The 24,349-nt window shown below is 37.6% G+C and overlaps 1 protein-coding gene across 3 annotated transcripts in view; it reads left to right on the forward strand.

The window, feature by feature from the left end:
- Positions 1-1,323: 1,323 nt before the first annotated feature.
- The window catches only part of LRRC7 (leucine rich repeat containing 7), a 556,840-nt gene continuing 533,814 nt past the window's right edge, over positions 1,324-24,349 (forward strand). For 2 of the 3 annotated variants that reach the window (XM_025391937.1, XM_025391929.1), the window contains exon 1: positions 1,324-2,829. Coding sequence is in view for 2 of the 3 variants with exons in the window: in XM_025391929.1 (XP_025247714.1) it covers positions 2,828-2,829 (2 nt within the window). In the remaining variant the exon portion in view is untranslated. Of the gene's footprint in view, positions 2,830-2,957; positions 3,019-24,349 lie in introns of those variants that run through there. The other variant, XM_025391946.1, reaches the window with a different exon arrangement.

A 24,349-nucleotide genomic window follows, 5' to 3' on the forward strand; every position in this document is an offset into this window, starting at 1 on the left:
AAAGGACTGCTATAATTGTGTAATTGTTGTGCCAGGTTATTTTGTCAACACATTTTTAATCAGCACCTAAAATATTTAATGTCACTCCATCCAACTGAGACATTGAGATGTGGCAAGATGTTTAAAAGGACAATACTACAGGTGAAAAAAACAGAGCACAACACTAGTCAATTCGAAAAAATTATTTTAACAATTTTATTCCATTTCCTTGCCATTTTCAGAACTCTTTCTTTTGGTGTTTTGTAACAATATAAAAAATGATCTGGCCTTTCAAAATATACTCCTTTTCCTTTCTATGTGCAAATGATATGAAACACTGGCAAGTTGTCCTTAAGAGTCAGCCCACCTTCATGGCCCAGATAAAGTGGGCAATAATTCCTCTCTAGGTCCTCTGAACATTAGGTGCCAGTCTCTCAAGACTCTTCTTACACAATTTCTAGCAGCCAGGAAGCATAATTTTTGACCTTGAAGACTTTAGCATTCCAAATTTAAGAATACAATCAGGTGTGTTTTCTTTTGGCAAACTGTGAGCTTACACACACTCCAGAGTGGCATTTGAATGCTGTGCACAGTCTTGACTGTGTTTGAGGTTAGAGAACTAAAGCAAGATTCTTTCTCTCTTGTAATGAAGAAACAAAAACCACATAGCCTATATTCCACAAAAGAATACCAGCATAATATATCCATTTTTAAAGATGTATTTCATTAGATGTGTGTAGAGATAAAAGTGTAAATATAGGCCGGGAACGGTGGCTCACGCCTGTAATCCCAGCACTTTGGGAGCCCAAGACAGGTGGATCACCCAAAGTCAGGAGTTCGAGAGCAGTCTGGGCAACACGGTGAAACCCCGTCTCTACTAAAAATACAAAAAATTAGCCGGGCGTGGTGGCACGTGCCTGTAATTCCAGCTAATTGGGAGGCTGAGGCAGGAGAATCGCTTGAACCTGGGAGGCAGAGGTTGCAGTGAGCCGAGATCGCGCCATTGCACTCCAGCCTGGGCAACAAGAGCGAAACTCCGTCTCAAAAAAAAAAAAAAAAAAAAAAGTGTAAATATAGTACTAGCTTCACCAATATGTCTTGCTGCTTATGAGACTTTAGAGAAGCGTATGAGAGGAAAAGATGAAAGTGTGTGTGCCTTTACGTAAGGGAGCATATGAGAGAGAGAGAGAGAGAGAGAGAGAGAGAAGAGAGAGACTGTGTGTGTGTGTGTGTGTGTGTGTGTGTGTGTGTGAGAGAGAGAGAGAGAGAGAGAGAGAGTATGTTCATGGCAGGAGGTGGGGCGGTGAATATATGAAGGGAAGTTGGGAAACCCCTTCCCTTTTTGTGCACTCCCAGGGCAGCAGCCGCAACCCCAGAATGAGGAGAGGACTTGAGAGCGGGCACAAGGTTCGCTGCCATGACTGATGTGAAGCGACCTGACGCACAAGCAGGGACTTTTCTCCTTGGCAGCCAACAACCTGCAGCAGGCAAGGCGGGCGGGGGAGGAAACCCCGAGGAGGCGCTCCCGGCCGCCTCTTTGCTGAGATAGCAGGAGCAGCAGCCTGAGGAGCCACGAGCTCAGCGTCACTGGGCTGGTGCGGGTGCAGGGGTGCGCAGGCGGGCGCACAGGCCGGGAGCCGCTTCTGCCGCTCAGGCGGCGGCGCTGCAGGACGCCGCGCCGCGCCGCGCTGCCAGAGCGCCCGGGGCTGGCCCGCTAGCGGGAGGAGCCGGCCGCCGCGCTCCACCCGGCGCTGAGATTCGTGCCACCTGCCTCGAACACCACGGAGACGAGAGGAACCCAGAGAGCTCGGCCTCTCGTCCCGTTATCGAAAAGCAGCCTATGGTGACGGAGCCGGGAGAAGGCTAGCGTTTCAATTCTGTGCGGGACTGGGATTTTTCTTCTCATAATTTGGGGTAGCCCGAGTAGAGGTCAGAGGGACAGGCGAGGATCTCAAAAAGGGACCGAGGGTTGTGAACATGGTTACCCCCTCCTATCATTGGAAAATCTCCTTGACATTTTTCACACTTTGAAGCAGCTGCAGCTGGTATAGTCGGAAAAGGGGGTGGGAAGAAACAGAGGGGGCGGGGAGAGCGGAGACACAGCCAAGAGCCATGAGCGGCGCCTCCTCGCCTGCCAATCCTGGCACCTGTGCGCCGAGCCACTGCACCGAGGAGGACCCTACTCCAGGTGAACACCGGGCTTGAAGCCACGGACACCCAGCCCCTGTGCAGCGGGTTCTCGCCGGCGGGACCTGCAGCCGCCCACTCGGGCCACCGCCACCGCCTCCTGCAGCCGCGGAGCGCTCAGCCCCTCCGAGACGCCCGCTGCGCCCTGGCCCCTGGGGATCCTCGCCCTGCACAGGCGCGGCAACGGGCAGGGGTTGTTACAGAGTTGGGTGCAGGATTCGCCTTTCCTGCTCGTCTCTTCTCCGCCCAGGATTTATTGTCTGTGGAGCCTTCTGGGGGCGGGGAAGGAGCTGCGCCTCCGCCACCGCCGCCGCCGCTGCTGCTGCGGTTGCTAGCGCGGCGCGCTGGGCAGGCTGAGGCTGGGGAGTGGACGCGCTCCTGCCTCCCCCGCCGGCGCTTCGGGCTTCCCCTCGGCCCCTTCCCGCGGGAAGCTCTCCAGCCGTCTACCTGAAGGGCACCGGCATCATGGTCTAACGTGGCACCTTCCTGGATTCCCCTCTACCTCCTGTTCTTCCTACCTTCTACTCCTTCCCTCCTCTTCTCCTCCTCCGAGGACCCTGGCGCCCACTCCACTGCGGACCCCTGAACACTTAAGGAATAACCCTTGGCAGCTGCACGACTACGCTCTCCGAAACCTCATGGGCAGTTTCTCCCGCCGGCGATGTAAGTAAGGCACGCTCGCTCAGTGGCGGAGGGTGCTGCGGCGGCCCAGCCGCGTGCGGCCGCGGCGACCGTAGGCGCGCTAGGTGTGGGACCCCAGAGGCCGGCCGGGGGCGGGGGTGGCAGGGCGGGAGGCTTCGGCGCTCGCGGGAAGCTGCTCGTGCGGTGGCCAGCGGAGGCGGCGCTGATGTGGTAGGTTGCAGAGCGTTTGGAAATGGGGTGCTAACTGGGCGGGTGCATGGGAGCACCGAGTAGCTTGAGCTGGCAAGAGACCTTAAAGGGTTACATACTGCGAAAAGGAAAGGTGAATTTTGGGCGCTGGTGCTGGGACCATTGGTTCCGCTGAAATTAGGTTTAGCTCCTCGTTATTATCTTGGGTATCTCCAGTCAGCTTTTTTCCCAGAGGTGTCTGAGGGATGAAGCGCGTGTTTGATCGTGACACACACACACTCACACTCACACACACTTGTGGCAGGACGCACTTGTCTCTATCTTGGAAGGTGTTGTATCAGTGTCTCAATGTCTGTTTGAAAAAAATACAATTAGAAGATTTTTATGCCATTGGGATTGAAGGGAAAGGGTGGGGTTTGGGGGGATGGAGGGGACGAAGGAGCATGAAAGACTGGAGGACGGAAAGAAGTGGGGGAGCCCGTTCCCTAGGAGTCAGGGAGAACCTTGCCTCCCTCCCTGTCAGCTAGACAACTCCTACCCACACATCTCCTTTGTGTGGCACGAGAAGCTGGTGAACCTGCCTATTCCCAATCCAGCGCTGGGTCCCCTTGAGGATCTTGCGTCCTCCTCTCCGAGTTATTAAGGATGCAGGACGTGTTTCGGATTCGACGTGGAAAGAGGGAGGGAAGCACATTAGCATTAAGGTAATCATGGCACCCTGGCTCATGGACTATTAGATTGGCTACCAGTAGTCTCTAATCTTACTGTTTGCAGAGTCAAGAATGGGGGCGGGGGTTGGGGGGACTGTACAGATTGCCTTTTAAAATAGTGTGACTTCATAATAACGGAGATGGCTGCAAGATTGCTTCCTTACACTACTTCTCAGCCATCAGGGCTGAATAAAGGACCCGCCTCCGCCCTCTACTCCCGCTCTTCCCTGACTGTCTCTTCCCCATCAAGTCACAAAGCGAGCGGGTTGGGCGAGAGGGCACAGCTCCAGGCAGAGAAGAGACGGGGTCACTTTCACAACTCCCAGGAATTGGCTTCAGAAAGGAACCATCTACGACTCCCACGTTCCTTTCGAAGTTCTCCTTCAAAAGGAATTACAAAAAAATAAATAAATAAAAAGCGATGGGGGTGGGGATCGGTAAGACGCAGGGGCCCTCCACCTGCTCTTCTTGATTACTTTTCCCATACTCTTTAAACACATCGAATTTACCTGCAGTGGTAACTGGGTCAGCAGGTAAATAGATTTGTATCTGTGTATGTAGAAATGTGGCTCTCCTGATGGATGAAAAGCAATTTTATGTGAGCATATTCTAACCTAGGCGAAATTTCTAAGCACAATAGAGATTTTTATAGCGTGGGCGAGAAGAGTGCATTCCAGCGAAAGCAGGACACGTGATCCCTCCAACGGGAGAGATACAGTATTAGGAACTCGATTTTCTTTGTTCCAGCCTGAGCCTATGAGATGCTCAGCATCCCGGTTGCTTAAGTCCTCCTATAGAAGGAAAATGATAATAATAATAATAACAACAATAAAGTTGATGGGAAGCGAAATAGAGGGAAAACAAGCACAGATAGATATGCGTGAACGGTTTGAAAGCTTCGCCTCTGCCTTTTCTTTTCTTTTCTTTTTTTTTTTTTTTTATCGCCCACCCTTCACCCCCACCCCTTGCTCCAGCCAGCCCCCTATTTTAAAATGAGACATTTCCTCTGGGAGACGGTGGAAAAGTTCTCCAGCCCCTGCACACGTGGGTTCTCCAGCACTTCAGAACCTGCTGTGATTCACAACAGATTACACCACCTCCCCATTCCAAGTGTCACACCTCCATCCAGGCTTCCTTGAGTTGGCTTCCAGGACTCTAAGGGAACTACCACGAGGTGTTTTTTATTTGTTTGTTTGTTTGTTTTTACAAAAGACAGTAAAGCAATTAAGTCTTTACTTTTTAGAAATCATTGATTGCACAGGGGGGGAAATGAGAAAGTAGGGATGTATTATTTTATTTTTCCTTAAGAGTCATAGGGCTAAAGTATATTGGGGGTGTGTTTAGCGATTGCGTTTGGACTTCTGAGGTGTCTTAGGCCTGTGAAAAATGTCCTGAGGACAGAATATTTATTAATTTAGTGGAGATATAACTTGTTTACCATCCAATATTTAGAGTTACCTGACTTGGAGATTTCTTGTTTCATTTTCACTTAATGCTTTATAATTCATCTTAGTAGGCTAAAGTTTTTAAAAGACGGTTTATTTCTGTATTATGCTGCATTGCATCATACTAATAAGTAATGATAAGAAAAACAGTCAATTTTCATGACTTATTATAAGGTGAGAGTTCTTTATACATTTTTAAGAAAAAATTGACTAGCCAAGAAAAAATGTGTACTTACCATGGCAACACTTACATTCTACATCACTTGTGTCTGCACATATGCAGCTTCAGAATTAGAAACAACTTCATAAAGAAACCTGGTCCAATTGCAGTAGCCATATTTTATTCAGAATTTTAGTGCAGCTTTAGGCTGGCATTAACATTTTCTCAATTAAATTCTTATTCCACTTTCTTGTATAAGCTTTTAATTTTTCTAATTCCTTTATAAAATACAGAACATAAGCTTACAGTGTTTTTGTGTGTCTGCATTTTTGTTTCTTTGGATTTCAAAAAATCACTAAAATATAAATTAATATTATGAAATGTTATTGCTTATGAAAGTGATAAACTATATTATCTATATGATGTTCATTCCAAAGGTACTCGTAGATCTCTTATTTCAGTACATAGTACATGATTAAATATTTGATACAAAAACTTGATCTTGTTAATCACAACTTTAAAACATTCACTTCTTAGAACAGGTAAGATATTGATGTTAGGTTTTAATTGATGTATCAAAATTACATTTATAGATACTAAAATTTTATTTTCAGATTTATATATTTAATTTATAACTTCATTTCTTATCCAGATTAACAGACTACATGAAGAGTAACCAATTATTGATAAATTATCATTTGAATTATTTATGGATTCTTCTTACATTTTCTTTCTTCACATAAATTATTTCATAGTTTTTTGAAAAAAATATTTCAAACATATATACTGTTGAACACAATAGTTATAATAGCCACACTATCATTGAAAGACATTATTTGGTGTATTTTATTGTCTCTAATAACAATGACTGCTTTGCAGAGTATCATCCACATTCTTTTTTGAAGCCATGTAAATTTGCAAGATGACTTTAGGGGAATGTTAATTCAAATCTGTGACATATAACAGACTCTTAGTTTATGACAAGCTGACTTACTATTAACTAATTTTTATTGCCATGGAAAGATATCATTGGAGATGACTCTAGGCTCTTTGGAGAACCTTGAAGTTTTCACTCTGAATTTCATTAATTTAGTAGTCAATATCAGTCTTCAGTAGAGAGTTCTCAATGTTCCAATATTAAGAAATAAAATTTTAATATAAAATAGCAATTTAAACCTATAATGAAACAAATTATATTCTATTCTGACAGAATAAAAAAAGCAAATTATATAAGCTGTTGTAATTAAATCAAATACCTAAATCAAAGAAGGAGATTCATAGACAGGCTTCACATATGTTTTAAAAAATTGATTTGTGAATTGTCAATAAAAACTCAAAATGAAAAGTGACACTATAAATTAACAATGTTTGAATGATGGTTGCCACAAATCAACAGTATTTTTTCTTGATGTGGCTTTTAACCATGTTATTTATGTGACTCAGGTTTGAATCATTATAAATAATTTTATATTTTTATAGAACCAACTGTAGAGTATTACCCTGAGATAGTGAAAGAGGAGTAAGAAAAACTTAGGTACGTCTAGAAGTAATATGCAGTCTTAGGTAATACGTCTCTTTTAACAAGATAAAATACAGGTGGCAATAATTACCATTTTATAACTGTAGGACGTACCAGATAAGACAAAGGGGTACAATGAAATGTGGTTTGGAAATGTTACAAGAGTGAAGTATAAACATTTGTGTACTGATTAGTTTTTTTATAGTAATGTGTGTGTGGGGTATGTGTGTGTGTGTGTGGTTGTGTTTAGTGATAGCATAGTATAATTATGTGTATTATATAATGGTGTAATTAAAAGCATGCCATTTAAATAACCAAATATGTCTATTTCCTATCTCAAAAAAGTGAATATGCTCAGAAATCTATGAGTATCACTTGTCACATTGCTTCCCCTACCATAGTACCCGAACTGTAACCATAATTATAATAAGTTACCACTTGCTAAACTCCTACCATGAGTCATGTACTTTACTTCAAAATAATCCTATAGGAAGCATGATTCTCACTGTTGTAAAGATTAGAAATCTGAAACTCAAAGACAGCAAGTGGCAATTCCATGCCACATGGAAACAGATGGGCCAAGATTTAACCCCAGATTTGGTCCCTGTTCATTTTTCCCCATTCTGTGCTCTCTCCTTCATGGCATAAATTGCAGTTTGGTAAATAACTGAAATCTGTAGATTACAGAAGTTTTTCCTGGTGTACAAAGAAAAATTAAGATTTTGAGTCAGTTTTTCAAAGCTGCATATTTGACAATAATACACCCTATCATTTTTTGACTATTATTTAGTATAGGTATAGAAAATACTATTGCTTATTATCTTGGAATAATTCATTCATGACAGAAATTTGATAACCTAGTAGAATCTGTCATATAAAAGTACATTATGGAAATTTTCAATAAAGCAAATTTTGAGCCAATAGCTGTCATGTCTATTTTGAAACTATGATGATGCACTTGATAATTAAGCCCCTGGGGAGGCATCATATATGCTAATTAAATTATTAATCATAATAGAAACATTATCATTTGTCATTCAAAGACATATGGGAAAAATATTAAATACATTAATAACCCAAAGGATTTCCTGTGTACACTCATTCTCATTTTATTGTTCACTGCTTAGTAAACTACTTAAAATCTCTATACAAAATATTATTTTACTTCAATACATGTGAAAGGAATAGTAGTTGTCAGGGATGAAGCATTGAAATGTCTATTAACATTGACATGATCTGTTTAAATATTTTAACAATGGAGCAGTTGTTTACATTGTTTAAAGAATTCATTTATAGACTTCTTAAAGATGCAGTTTCTTCAGTTGTACCAGGATATTTTTGCTGTACATGGAGTTCAGTAAGGTTGAAAGCATACTTAACACCAGGGGATAGGTATACCCAAGGTAGTATCATAACAAATGGCTTAAGTTAAAAACAATGGAACTGTAGGATATTTGTGTGTGTGGCGGGGTGAGTCAGATGAGGGAGATACTTAAATGTTGTGATACTCAAGAGGTAAAGCAGTATGAGAACAAGTGAGAAACTATTGATTTCAATTGTAGGAAAGAGGTAGCTGACCTTAAAAACAAAACGATAGCATAAGTACTATCATTATCATCATGAAATTTTCATAGGTAAAAAGAAATGGTACTGTGAAAAGCAGAAAAACAGAGCTAACAGAGGAAAATGTGGGACAAACAATTGGAAAAGAGCTGTTAGACAAGTCACTGAGAAACTACAGGATTTTATGTTATTACATTGAAAAAGAATACTCTTGGTGTAGTGGCAAAATATAGATACTTGGCTGTATTGTCAATTTATTCAATAATGGAAGAAAAGGTAAGAAATGGACTTTATTAAGATAGTGCCTAAGTATTATGAAGACATTTGTTGCACTAAAAAGGTAAGTAATGGACACAAAGCTAAAATATGACAGCTGAACTTAAAGAATTAATGTGTCATAGATGGTGTAACTAAAACAATCAAAACTTGCAAGTAATAGACTTCTAAATACTAACGACTTAAGTGTTCTGCATCAAAAGTATTCATCACTGTAGTTTTTTTTGTTTTTTGTTTTTTGTTTTTCTTTTGAGACGGAGTCTCGCTCTGTCGCCCAGGCTGGAGTGCAGTGGCCGGATCTCAGCTCACTGCAAGCTCCGCCTCCTGGGTTACGCCATTCTCCTGCCTCAGCCTCCCGAGTAGCTGGGACTACAGGCGCCCGCCACCTCGCCCGGCTAGTTTTTTGTATTTTTTAGTAGAGACGGGGTTTCACCTCGTGATCCGCCCGTCTCGGCCTCCCAAAGTGCTGGGATTACAGGCTTGAGCCACCCTGCCCGGGCTTCATCACTGTAGTTTTTACCACCAGTAGGTACCTTACAGAGCCATGTTGGATGGAGATATACCTTGGACCACGTATTTTGAGCACTCATAATATTAAATAGTTACTATCCAGTGCTATTCTGATCAGTGTAATTCAAGACATGAAAAAAATTTCTTCCCTATATCAAGTGTGATTAATTTCTTAAGACAATTATAAAAGCTATTGTAATTAAATCAAATACCTAGTTAAACTTAGAGTGAGTGTTAAATATTAGCGAAGTCCTTAGGGTAATATCGTATTGTTGAACACTGGGCACACCACACACATACACACACAGCTGTAATTGTTCTATTTCTCAACACACATGCACACACAGATATAACTGTAATCTTACTATTTCAGGAGTTTATAACACTTCAGAGCTGGAAAGGAATGTAGAGTGTCTCATTTTATAAAAAGAGGAAACTGAGACCCCACTAAGTATACTTTCTTGCTGAGGATCACCAGCTGTTAATGAGAGACATAGCAATAAAACCAGGTCTTGTGGCTCCCACTGTCTGCCAGTAAAACCACACCCTTAGAACTACTGGGGTCTCTTATACCCGAGCAAAGTAGAAGAGAGAAAGGAACCTTAATTCAATAGATCTAATTAATATATCTAGCCAATTTGATGACACCATCCAAAGAACATTTCTTTTTCATTTAATTTTTGGCCTGAATTTCAATCTGAGTTTAATTTTTGGCCTTAATTATGCCCTGAGTTTTTATTTGGCTTAAGCATTTTGGACAATTGCCCTATCCTCCACTTTGACTTGACTGTCTAGGCAAACTCCCATGCTATAAATTTAACATCTATTAAGTATTCTATTTTTAAAAAGATATCTTTATTTAAGAAATGTGGAATTAATTCTCACTAATATTGAAGCATTCTAAATTTGGATACTATATCCTTTCTTAAAATATTAAAACTAAAATGTTCGTTTTAAATCATTGATCTTTTTAGGATAATACCAGCTAAATGAATGTTGGATGATGAAGAAATGTTCAATTCATTTTAAGTATATGAATTCTCTTTTAAATTTGCTAATTTTATTAGGGATCAACCAATGAGTTTTCTCACCAAAAAACAAGAAGGATTTTAAGTGCTGTTAGGGCTTTCTATAAACTATTACTTTGAATATTAATTAGGAAACCATTCTAATCAGGAGTATAAAATACAATACAGTTGGAATTTGTAAAACAGACTCATTTCTGAGAAGTTTTTTGCATTATTAAGCTACATTTTGGGCTGGGTGACTGTAATCCAGCACTTTGGGAAGTTGAGGTGGGAAGATTGCTTGAGTCCAGGAGTATGAGACCAACCTGAGCAATATAATGAGAAGTCGTATCTACATTTTTTTTTTTTTTTAATTAGCCAAGAGTGGTGGTGCTCATCTGTAGTCCCAGCTACTCAGGAGGCTCAGGTGGGAAGATTGCTTTAGCTTAGGAGGCAGAGGTTGCAGTGAATTGAGTTCGTACTACTGTACTCCAGGCTGGGTGATAGAGTGAGACTCTGTTTGGAAAAAAAAAAAAAAAAAGTTACTTTGGAAGGTCCTTTAAAATAGTAAGATCCTTCCTTCTTCTAAATATCTGGTTATACATCTGTTACAACATAGTTCTTCTAAGACAAACTTGAAATAAACGTTTCATTTATGTTTTTTCTAATGCAAAAATTCTTAGTCCACCATATCTAGAAGCATTGACTACAGGTAAACTTAAGGCAAGATGTTTTATAACCCACCAGCAAACCATATTAGCAATGATTGTAAAGCATTTTTGAAATTATGGTATAATTCTCTTAAAATATGTATTTGGGTTGTAAACAATGAAATGTAGAAATATTTACAAAGAAAAGTTTTGATTAAACAAGATACCTACACAGTCCCATCTAATAATCCTTTTTAAAAAACATAACTCCTTATTAAGGAAATAATGTTTTAAATTGAAGAAACACCATGATGACTAAATTAATGCATCACATATCAGCACATTAGCTATGCTTTTCCTTTGTAAAATGGTTCTTATTCATGCCAGCTTTCAGTGTACTGTTCAGAGGCTCGTGGGTGTGATAGAACGGAACATATTTCTGCATCTGTGAGTGTAATCCCACACACCATTTTACATGACAAAATCTCAATGTCCTACGTCTAGGTGTTAACAGTAATACAAGATGTCAACCTCTCGCAGTCCAGGGTTTCAATTACTCCATAATAATACCTGTTTTATCTTTTGCACTATCTAATTTTATTTAATGAGCGGTTATTTACACATGTAATATAAGGAGGATGGACATTTTTTGTTTGTTTACCTGCTTTTTCTGCCTCGTTATAGCTAAGGTTTACTTCCTACAGACAAAAAGCAAGCCACTGAAACTCAAACACAGTAGACATCAATGTGGGATGTGAACACAGGGGGCTGGATGCAAAGATGATGTACTTTTGTACTTTGGTACAAGAAGAAACTACTAGAACTGTTATGCATGTTTAAGTTCCATATAAAAAGGGTAAACTTATCCATAATTTCTATAAAGGAATATTAATCTCCTTCCCCCTCTTCCCTAGTAGAATTTCTTTGTATAATCATGTGCAAAAAATAGAAATGCATGAAAAAAAGTTGTATTTTAGTTCTGGTAATATAGATGAATACTTCCTTGTTTTAAATGCCACTTAATGGTTTAATATTATTGCTTAACAATGGAAAAATAGCATATTTTAGTGTAGAAAATAGAAACTTTATTGGGCGTCAAGAGTTATAATTTAATGAATCAACATAATAAAATGTAATATGATAGCTTCTAGTATTTACATTAAAAAGGAAGGTAACAAAAAAAGAAAAACCCTAAAGTGTTACTTGGGTTTTGTATTCTCTTTTTCTGGATGTGAGTCGACTGAGAAATTTACCCTCACACTGGGTAAAGATCACCATTAAGTTGAATATGAATATAGTTTAATGAAACTTCAGAATCCCTTGGTTACATTCTCCACCTATCTTTTTTAAAAAAATAAAAAAGGTTAAACCTTTAAACTGTGTGATTTGTGTGATCACACAAAGGTCACTTTATATTGGTATTTTTAGGATACTTCAATATATGGACCATTCATTCATTCCCAGTATCATTGTTTAAATAATTATTAAAATGACTGTTTCCCAAACCAGCATATATGTAGAGACTCACTGGATATTTTATCCCAAGCAAACTAGCTCACAGCCTGGTGCAGAAGAAGATACATGTTGTGTGAATGAATGTTTCAATGAATGAATCGTTCCACTTATTCTTCTGAATGCCTCTAAATGACCTTGTAGTCATTATCCCTCAATTCCTTCTTCTCCTCCTTTCTGAGAATATCATAGGATTCTGCTTCCCAGCCATAGCCATATGACTTGCTTTGGTTGAGGCAATCAGAACAAAAGGTAAGGAGTGTCTCTTTTGAATAGATGGTTTTTTTTTTTTTTTTTTTTGGTAGAACCAGCATCTTGCCATGTTGCCCATGCTGGTATCAAACTCCTGGGCTAAAGCAATCCTCCTGCCTTGGCCTCCCAAAGTGTGGGGCTTACAGTCAGGAGCCACTGCACCTGGCCTGAATAGGAGTATTTATGACCCAGTGCACTGTCTGCTCTTTCCCTAATATAGTAATTGTGGAAGTACATGGCATGATAGAGCCTCCATCATCCTGGTCCATGAACAACTACAGTAAATGCAGTCCTCTTGGCACATATGTATTTGACATGTGGTGTGAGAAAGACATAAAGCATTGATATGTTGGGATTTGGGGAGTTGTTTGTTAATAGAGAATAACCTATACTTCCCTCTTTCTCGAATTTATTGAGTTTGAGAGACAAAGTGTAAGTGGAATCCTATTCTATTAAAAGTAGAATCCTGATTTCCAGTTTATGGTGTCACAACTACAGAAATAAGTATGCCACTAATTTGGATTGTAATATTAAAATATATTACATTTTATGACTGATTAAAGATATAATTTTTAACAAAGTTATTTAATACACAAATATATTATTTAAAAGATAAAAAATCAATCTATTTGAGAAAATTTTATAAGTCTTAAGCACTTTGACTTTCTCAGTTGGAAATTTTGTGCACAAGCATATTTTAATATACCAGAAGTCTAAGAACTAAGCTAGTGTTCTTGTACAACTCAAGAACAGCTCCTCGGATTTGGAAACAAATCAAAGAAACTAGGGTGCAATATATTTTCTCATTCTGTATATTATTGGGAGAACTTTTATAATAAAACTCTACCGTATCTACTGGAATCTGCAACTTTTTCTGTTTAATAAATTTTACTAAGTTCTTGCCTGCCTGCATTCATTCATTCTAAATATTTACTGTGTGCCAAGCCTCATGCTAGGCACGGCTGAGTACATACCTGGTCTCTGATTTCATGGAGTTTACAGTCTAATGGTATAGACAGACTTTAAATAAATAATAATTCTAGGGACATATAATTACAAATTAATTATGATAAAAGCTAAGAAGAAAAAGACCAAGGTACTCAGAGTGAATATTTTGAAGTTCTGAGATGCAGCATCTTTGATGAACTTCTATTGAAATAAAACCTCTAAGATGATAGAAGTTAGCCAGACAAAGAAAGAGGACAGGAGAATTCTAGTCAGGGCAAATGGCAAATGCAAAACTTTAAATCAGAAGAGGATGGTACATTGGAGGGCAATGTGATTGGCAGGAGGCCAGTGTGACTGGATATGGGGAGCAGAGGGAAACTGGCATAATATGAGGCAGACATGAGCCAGACATCCAAGGATTTACTGACCAGGTTAGGAATTGAAGTTGTTTATCCTACATTCTGTGCAAAGTCATTAAGCATTTATAAACACAAAAGTGGTGTGAACTGATTGAGATTTTTAAATGATTACTCGGGCTCCTATGTTTACATAGCTTCTATTTAGACGAAGGTCAGAGTGGAAATAGAGATTCATGAATTAGGAGATGTTACAGTGAGTTGGACAGTAAATTATCTTGGGCTACAATTTTGGTAGTGGAAATGGGAACAGGTAGATGGAAGTGAAATAAGCTTTGTAGAAGGTATTGGATTCATTGCTGAATTGATAGTAGTGAGGGCTAATGAAAGAAAGTGTGGTATCAAGGATGTTCCAAGATTTCTGGCATGAGAAACTGAATACATATAAGTACAATTTGTTGACTGGAGGATCTGGAGAGGGAAATAATTTATTCATGTGTAACTAGAACATTGACAGAACGAAGGAAACTGAATAACGCTGACATATTGAAGAAGCATCAACTTATAAATGTAAACACTTATTACTAAATAAAATTACTGGAAATGAATACTTCTATAGGGAAAAATAATTAAAGCCTCATTTTAAGAAAAAAGTTTTTAAATACATGAAATTTGGGTATGCATTAGAGTGACTCACCTTATGTTGCTATCTTGGCTTTGTTTTAATTATTTTTTTGGCATGAAAAGAAAATACTAATTTCTTCCATCTTTACTCGGTATGCTTTATGGTTTAGAAGGGCAGTTTACTCCTGGTCCTTTTATACTTGGATTCCTAAGATGAGTAGAAGAGTGTAAACCATTGCTAGAGTTTGTTTTAAGCCACCACTCAAGCACTTCCTTAGCCTCTTGCAGCGCTACCAAGGGATCCATGCTGTGGGATTCTCTGGGCAAGGTTACACCCATTTGCAATTTGTCCCATATGTGGTACCTTATCCTAGAGCTCTTCATCTTCAAAATTTTTCACAGCTGAATTCTGTCATTTAAGACATGCTGTAGATTATTGCCCAGAGGGTGCACAAATAAGTAGAATGAAAGTCCTTTGCTCATGGATACATCATCTAGGAGTGTATTTAGCTGGAAATAAAAGAAGTATTAATGATTAGTAGCTTAACTAAGATACTTATTTTACCCTTTCTTCCAGTTAGCTTTTGCAGTGGTAATTTTAATCTCAAAATATCTCAGTGGCTTACACCACAAACATTCATTTCTCCCCTACAGACCTGTGGGATAGCAACAACTCCACTCAGCTCTCTTTACCCAATCTTCTCACTCCAGGATCCAAGCTGAAGGAGCAGCCTTCATCTCAGATGTGCTGTTTTCCTGGTAGAGGACAGAAGCAAGAGGTCAAACTGGCCAACTGAAGTTCAATGAAAGCTTCTGCTCACACATAGCATATTTTAGGTCCATTTGCATTCCTCTGGCCAAAACAAGTCACATAACCATACCTGGTACGGCAAGGGAACAAATGGTTAAGCAACCATCTGGTATAAGTGGCTCAGTGATGCCATCAGGAATTCCAGCTCATTCCAAATCTTTATCTACTTCTTTGGTAGTAGTTTAGCACGTATACTTTGAAAGACAGTGTTTTCCTTCTTAACATAACTGCCTCTGAGTGGACTGGCACCAAAGGAATGGCAGTAATGGATGCCAATTGTTGAGTTCCCTGGGTCTCTTCCTTGGCTCTTGTATCCTGGCCAGGATGCAAGTCTGTTTAATGCAGTTGTACTTATGAGTATGTTTTGATATTTTTTCTTCTTTGATTAGCTTGAAATGCATCTTACAAATTTCTCAAGTAAATTATTTTTGCCCTATTTTCCTAAGTTATAAGACATTTGGGGAAAAATAACATTCATATTAAAATTTAGATATTAATCTAAATATCTAATATCTAAACAAATCAATTTTAGCTTGGTTAAACAGTTTCTTATCTTTCAAACACTGAAGTTTAGTTATAAAATAAAATTTTATTTTTTATAATATCTGGAGGATTTATGGAGCATTTTATAATTTAGGAATGGACATACTTAAGCATTTTTCAGATAACTATCAATTCATAAAGCCTGAAATTCCCTTTCATACTCAAAACATTATATATTTTATTTTTGTTCAGACCTACTGTATCTAAAACTTTGGATTATAACTATTATTTATTAAATTAACTATACTTTTACAAATAAATTTTTTTGTTTTGTTAAATGGAATCACAAAAATATGACATATATCTAATTAAATTCTTCAGAAGTAAATAGATTAGATTATTTATGTTGCTACTTGCTTAGGTGTTTTGGGGAAACTAGTTGTACTCCTACTTTCAAGGGTAACACAGTCACCACTAGGTCAGTGGTTTTGAAACATTTTTATAATTGTGGACTGCTTTTATCCAGTAAGATATTACAAAGAACTCCAGTATATAAAACAGAGACAAGTAAGACTGCTGTGTTTAAAATGACTATGTTTTATGTTCAAGAATTATTATGCCAATGCATAATTATTTTATAATTTCTCACTTCTTTTTTTAACAGAAAAATAACTTGCCCCCAGTTGGGGAAATGATATAAAAATATAGGCATTATTTGTTATTTTCAGCTACAGATTTGTCAACAAACTTGGGGTTTAGCAAAGTCATTTGAATTGTTTTATGGGTACAAATAGGGCTGCATTGCACTATCTCTCAATTTTTTTTCTTTGATTGACAAAGAGTGATATTATCCACACAAAGACTTTCTGAGGGGTTCATTTCATCACACCAATTATCAGTATGTATGCAAGGCCTCTCCAAGACAGAAAGGTATTTGGGACTGCCAGTTCTGCCTCTTAATGAATATCTTCTGTGCCCAGCTAAATAAGCAAAATGGCAGAGAAAAAACACAACTCTAGGGTAATCTGCAGCAGATGAAAAGACTTACTCATTTTGATGAATATGGCTCATTAGGATGGCTGGTTTTGTACTTGTCAATGCTTGGAATCGCTTACTTCTCTCATCCTAAATATCCAGTTGACATCGGCTATAGTTTTGTGAAAGTGAACCCCAGGCTGATCAGCAAAAAATAGTTTCAGAGGCAAAGGTGGAAAGAATTATTATTTCCTTAAATTTTATTTCTCTGTTATCCCATTAGATAAAAATATTTGAGGTTATTTTGGGGGTCTTCTATTTTAGAAGACTTAGAAGTTTTACTACTCTTTGTTGCCTAACTTCTGTTACTCCCTTGCCATCTGCTACCCTGGCCTTCAAAATTTTATTTTATCAAATATCTCTCAAAATTGTGTTTTGCCAACAGCTGTGGTTTAGTGGCATGCATAGTTGAATTTCAGTAATACCAAAGATATGGATTTAAATTTGTTTTCTGTTACTTTTTAGCTAGGTGACCTCAGAAAAGTTATTTTAACTCTCTACATCATAACTTATCCCTAAAGTGAACATAATACCCATCTCACATAAATATTGTGACGATTAAGTAATTTTAATTAAGAAAAGCAATCTAACACACTATTACCTTAATAATACTTTAGAAATAATACTTTAGATATACAAACTGAACCATCTTACCCCTTCCCCAATTAAAACAATTTATTGCCTTGCAATTTCTTTTGAGATAAAGACACAGATAAAGACCTGTGCCTCATAGGAAAACATATGGATTCCTGTAAGTCTAGCTATTATCTACACTCCAGCTTCACTTCCTCAGTGTCCACAAATGTGAGTGTTCTTTCAGCCTAGGAAAGGCCTTGTTTCCTGCCACCTCAGGCCCTTTGCATGTGTTGTTCTCATTCATTTCTCTTTTTATCTGGTTAACTACTATTTTATCTTCAAATTTCAACTCAGTCATCACTTTCTAGAGGAAGCCACTACTATCATCGTCTCTTTTGGCACTGTACATATAGAAAAATATTAAAGAAAATGTTCCATCCATGTTCATTGATTGTAAACTGCTAGACTGATACACAGTTATATGTTCCTGATATTTTGAAATGCTTTATCTCAAACCTTTACAAAACTACTTCAAAATGAATTTGTATTCTAATGGAATAAAAGGAGAAGAAAGGAGTTAATATTTATTGGGGACCTACTATTATTTGAGGAACTCATCTAGGCATAATATATATATTTTTCTTTATGTAATCCTTACCATATTTACTCTGTGAGCAAATATGATTTTTAACAAAAGAATGAAAATATATAGTCATTAAAGATCTTTCTGCCGATTCAAGGAGCAAAAGGGAAGCATATACAATTTATAGACAAAAAGGTACCTTTTCCTTTTGTTGAAGAGCTAGAAGAATCCAGGAAAGTTTTATTACATCAGGAGAATTCTGTGTTGTAGAATATTCTAATCTTTCCAAAGATGCCTCTACCATTTGCATAGATCAGGCTAGATGAAATTCAAAGCTTCTAAAAAGTTGATAAATGGTATATATCTTGCACATAGTGTAATATATTTACATATTGTGTCATTATGAAAATAATTTCCATCATATGTGTAAGTGTGTATGATACCAATACTAATTTGCACCATAAACACAAAAATAGATACTTTGAAAGAGTCTGCAGATGTCAAGAATAAGTTGTGAGCTATCACAGTAAACATTTCTTGGAAGTACAACATGTGATAAAACACTTGCAGCCTGTTAAATGAGGGCCATGGACCCTGTCAGAATGACACAGCCAGCCACCGGTGAGTTCAGAAAGAACTACATGAACTATTACCAAGAAATATATTCTTGTAAGATGTTTAATTAGCAAACTGTTCCATTGTTTATCTTAAACATTGTACAAGATACTGCTTTTGCTTCTTTTATGTCACAGATGAAATCAGCTGCTAAAAATCTGGCTTACAAAAGTGATTCTTAAAATGGAGAGACTACAAATTTTTGTAACTCTGTAAAGAATTGAGGTTTACTGTACACTTAAATCTACTGTTGTTAAATGGTGAAATTACCAAGAGCTAGTCTGATAGTCAGCCAGCTTTACTACATCCAGATGTTGGAGGATAAGTCAAAATACTGAAATAAAATTAATTTAAATTTTTGACAATTTAAAATATTGACCTACTTAAAGGACTTTTCTTTCCTTGTCCTTCCTTCCCTATGTGTAAGAACTTAAATATTATTGTAATTGTTCTCTCTGACTTTAGTCTCTGTCACCATTTGTCAAACTAATCTTTGTAAATGCCTTCTTTGTAGAATTAATTTTCCTTTTAGAAGATTCCCAATAATTTCCTCTAGACTTAAAAAAATTCTCATTTGGGGGCGGGGTGGAGACAGATGACTTTATTGATGGTACATGGCAAAATGGGGCTCCCTAAGCCTCTTTCAGTCTTCAGGGTGTCTGGCATGAAAACTGTGAGTTGGGGGGATTTTCAATGTGGTGGGGGACTGAGTGCAGTAGAGACTGGCCAGCAGCTGAGGGCCTCTCTCTTTTTCTGGGATCCTAAATAATCTATTAGATTATTTAGGGGGAGAATTCAGTGAGGTACTACATACCATCTACTTAAAATTATTCCAGTAACTCTTGATAACTGTTATTTATTATTATCATAATTGAAAAAATGAAATAAATCTTTCAGCTGGATATCAGTGTCAATTTTAAAAATTGAACTATTGATGTAAAAAAGGCATTTTACCAAAGTTTATTATAGGCATTTTGAGTATTATTTAAATTTGTGCCTTAATTCTTTAAAATACTACCCTTTGTTGATTATTTAGCAACAAAAGCTGAGATTCTAAGAAATTCCATTAATTGTTAAACTTTGGATTTTCTATTTTCCGAATTCTGAGGAACAATATAGAATTCAAGTGACTCTAGTAACTCCCAAAATGTTCTTGCTGTTTCACATCTACATCTAAATAATGACATTTGTAGAGGTATTCTCTTGCATTCAGTATACTTAACTGAAGAAATATATTGTACATGTTTGCATATCTAGATATCTGTTGTGCCCCTGGGATATTTGTAAGTATGCAAGTAGCAAAATGTGGTACAATACAACAGAGTGTTTTCCTTTTTGGTAGGAAATGGCTTCCTTCTTCAATCCCTTCTCTTTGTCTTTATATTACTTACTCATCCAAACTTAAAATATTCTACTTCTTTCTTCCCTTATGAGCATACGCTTTTTCTTCTAATTTTATGGTCTCCAATTCCTAAATAGTTTTCATTTTCCTTTTCTGTCATTGTTCCCACAACAGTTCCCCAGTTCAGGACTCTTTAATGTCTCCTGTTGCCTGATTCCACTGGGCCCTGAATGGACCTCACTGATCCCTCACTTCCTCTGGACTTTTCTTCCTTCACTCTCACCTCTATGGGGTCCTCCCACCTTGAGATTTTGTGAAACACAGGTCTACGTAGGACACTTCTCCTGATTAAACCATCACTGACTCCTTGTCCCCCAGCTCTTTGATATGGATAACGTATTCACACAGTGGTTCTGCTTCACCCTCTGATACGGTTTGGCTCTGTGTTTCCAACCACATCTCATCTCAAATTGTTATCTCCATGTGTTGAGGGAGGGATCTGGTGGAAGGTATTTGGATCATGGGGTTGGTTTCCCCCATGCTGTTCTTGTAATAGTGAGAGAGAGCCATGATAGTTCTTGTGATAGGTCTTGGAAGAGCTGATGGTTTTAAAAGTGTTTGGAAGTTCCCCTTTTATTATCTCTCTCTCCTGCTGCCATGTAAGACATGTCTTGCTTCTCCTTCACTTACCTCCATGATTGTAAGTTTCCTGAGGCCTCCCAGCCGTGTGGAACTGTGAGTCAATTAAACCCCTTTCTTTATAAATTACCCAGTCTCAGGTATCTTTATAGCAGTGTTAGAATGGACTAATACACCCTTCTATGTGCATTCAATATTCTGGCCACACTGAGCTATTAGGAGCTCTAAAAATATACCCTGTCTTGCCCAAGCCTTATTATTTGCCAGAAATACTGAAAAATTCCTTCTACTCATTCCTTAGATTGTAGTTCCAAATGTCATTTTCTCCATGAAGGCTTTCTATACCTTCTGCCTCCTTCCATCCCAGGGAAAGTTAGTGGTTTTTTTCCTCTGTGTTTTGAAAGTGATTTACGTACATTTCTACTGTAAGACTGATCATGTTATATTTTAGTTGTTGATGTGTCTCTTTTTCAGTAAGATGACCATGATTTTATCAGTAATGGCATCTTATTTTTTTGCATACCTAGCTCTTAACATACATTATCTATTCATTAAATATTTATTTGAAGGATAAATGAATAGCCAACAAAATGAATAAACCAGATGTGAAATTAATGACTAACCTATAGACACATTGTACTTTATCAGGCATAATGTGATCAGGCCTATATTCTAAATTATATGAAATAATATATTAAGCATTTAGTTTTATAAATTGAATAGATAAATATAAAATAAAACAAATGCAAAATAGTGGATAAAGTTTGAGTTTTGACATTGTAAAACCTAAATATGGATTCTACCCATGCCAAGTAATAGTGAGGAAATTTGAAACAGGCCATATAATTTTTGTAAGCCTTGTTTCTTTCATCTGTATGAAGAAAAAATATTAATATCTATCTTACCATTTGCTCATAAGAATCAAATGAGATAAATAAATGGAAATATTTTATAAACTATTAAAGTCGAGGTTTTTAATTTATAGTTTAGTAGATTTAAATTTATGGTCATTGTCACAAACTCTGATGTGACAAAATATAACTTTAAAAAACCTATAACTGATATTAAGGTATTTAACAAGGCCTAATTTCTGTACTTGTTAACTGTATGTTTCCTTGACAAACTTACCAAGTTGCTTCGTCTGAGCCAGTATGTTCTTCTTTCCTTCTTCCCTATGCAATTGGTACTGCTGCTTCTGCTGGGTTCTGTGTGTGTGCATGTGTGTGTGTGTGTGCGCACGTGGGATGTAATATACATTTTTAGTTCAATTTGTTCATGTCAATATCTAAGGTTTCTGAGAATTTTGTTGACACTTCATAAAAAGGGTAGGCATGTGTGTGTGTGTAGGTCTGTGTGTGTGAGAGAGAGAGACATGCTGTGGGAGCGGTACTTACTCCCTGTGCCATCCTCTGCCTCTGCTGTCTCTGGCCTCCGCTGAGGTGTCCAACTACCGGATCAACTGCAGTCACTGAAACTGTCTTTAAAATTTCTGTACATCCCCCAGGACTACTAATCACTCAAGTACTTTATGTTCTTATCTGAATGTTCCATCCTTTCAAATCCTTCCACCCTTTCAGCACTTCACACTCACGTCAGAAACACTTAGCTCAGACGCGTTCATGTCTCACTAGGGTATGAAGAATCCACTGGGGAGTGGGTCCTCTGGCCCATGTCTGTAGAGATCTCCCTTAGTCTCTAAATTGATACTTTGTTGCTCAGACCAATTGTAGATCTGAGATGTTCTTAGAGGTTTGTAGACTTCCAGAGTTATATTTTGGGAAGAGGAGCACAAACTTGAATAAGAGATGCTATTAAAGGTATTAATATTTGGATGTTTCTGCCATACCCACCTTGAACTTTTAATCCTAGTGATGGGCCTGTTATTAGGCATCCACCGGGATTCATACTATAGTTTGACTCACTTTGAATCACTCTCTCTTTCTAGATGGTGAAACACTTGTTTCCCTTGGGGTGGGAAATCAGATACTACATCAACTACTCTTTTGTAGTCTGTGGCTAATAATCACAATCTATCCCTATTTCTCCTAGCTTGATACATAATGTACAGCTTTTGAAATTTCAAGAAAAATCTCTCAGCAAGTGTTTGGCTTTCTGACTATTGTGTCAGAGAATGACATTAAACACTCTATTTTGAAATTCAAGCCTGAGCAATAACTTCTTTGTCCTCAGCTATATTTACCCTCTCCTTCTGAAATGAAAGCCACTGCCTCCACAGTTGTAAGGAAGAAAATGTAGGAAAAATATTATACATGAAATAGCTACAAATATTTTCTGTTCATAATATTATTAGTATAATCATCTGCAATTTGAAGATTCCACTGTTTCTTTAAGCTACTGAGAAAATCCTAAATTTTCCCCAAAATATAGATAACAAATTTCATTGTACTGTGTGGTGTATCTCCAACTAGACTATAAGCTAAAGTCAGGAGGCATGCTTAAGTTTCTTGATCTATAAACTAGGGCTAATAATATCTACATCATCAAGTTATTCAGTATTAAATGGGATATAGCACGTGGTAGGTGCTCAAAAAAGTTAACATCTTAATCTTACTTTCATGGTGTTATGTTGTATTCCTCCATAGTACTTGAAAGAATTAGTTGGCAACCAGGATCAGCAAAATCTAATAATATTAACAATAAATGCAACAGCTCACAATTATTTCCTGTGCTAAGTAAGCCCTACTGTACTCCAAAAATTGTCAGCAACAATGGGGATTGGAGAGCCTCTTCCACAAATCACTACCGTGACAAGTGAAACACATATAAAAGAGACTGTAGTATCACATAAAAATAGCTTTTCATGTCTTTGGGGCATTTAGAAAGTAGTAGGAGCCTTGTTCTAGGTTTCTAACTGGTGTGTCCAACTAATCACAATGCCAGCCATAGGCTAATTGCATCTGCCTATTTTGTATTGTTAGGCTCTTTTAGATAGTCTCTGGTTCCAGCCAGTTCTTTAGTCCAGGCTTGATATCAAATATGAGCTTTAGACATAACAAATACATACGGGAAGTAATCTTTGTAGACATTTAGCCTCTCTGAGTTCTTTAATGTCACAGGAAAGGACTGAGAAATAATTAATGTTGAAAAAAGTTTTAGATATATAAAACATGCTATAAAATGTCAGAGACAAGTATTATTATTACTATTCTTTTATTAAGAAGCAATTGTTGGAAACTATAACTGTTTTTTTAAATATAGAATACCTTAGCTACCCATAAAGTTTAATTTTCGATAAAGGTGATGATGATTAATTGAAATTGGAAAAATTAATTCTAAAAAATCCTATTAAAACATTGATCATTGATTTTGGATTACATACCAGAGGAATACCCTGTGCCAAGTCAATTATAGAAGTTTGCTTGCTGTATCTCTTGAAACTTTTCAAAGATTTCCTGACACTAAGCAGGCAGAAACAAAAACGTGACAATCAATGCCAAACAAACATGAGATGTTCAGTTACTATGGAAGAGCTTCCACAGAATATACATTTTTGTTCAATTTGATCATATCAGTATCTAACGATTCTGAGAATTTTTTTGTGTTGCCACTTCATAAAAAGGGTGGGGTGTTGCCACTTCATAAAAAGGGTGGGAATAAGAAACTATTTGGCAGAACAGTGGTTTCCTCATAAATGTCAAGAGGAAAAATCTCTCTGCCCTGCAAACATAAATCACATGTACTTCAAAGGAGTATGATCCTCAAATAATCTCCCTAT

Source organism: Theropithecus gelada, chromosome 1 (genome assembly GCF_003255815.1).
Source record: "Theropithecus gelada isolate Dixy chromosome 1, Tgel_1.0, whole genome shotgun sequence".
In the NCBI taxonomy this organism is placed as follows: domain Eukaryota; kingdom Metazoa; phylum Chordata; class Mammalia; order Primates; family Cercopithecidae; genus Theropithecus; species Theropithecus gelada.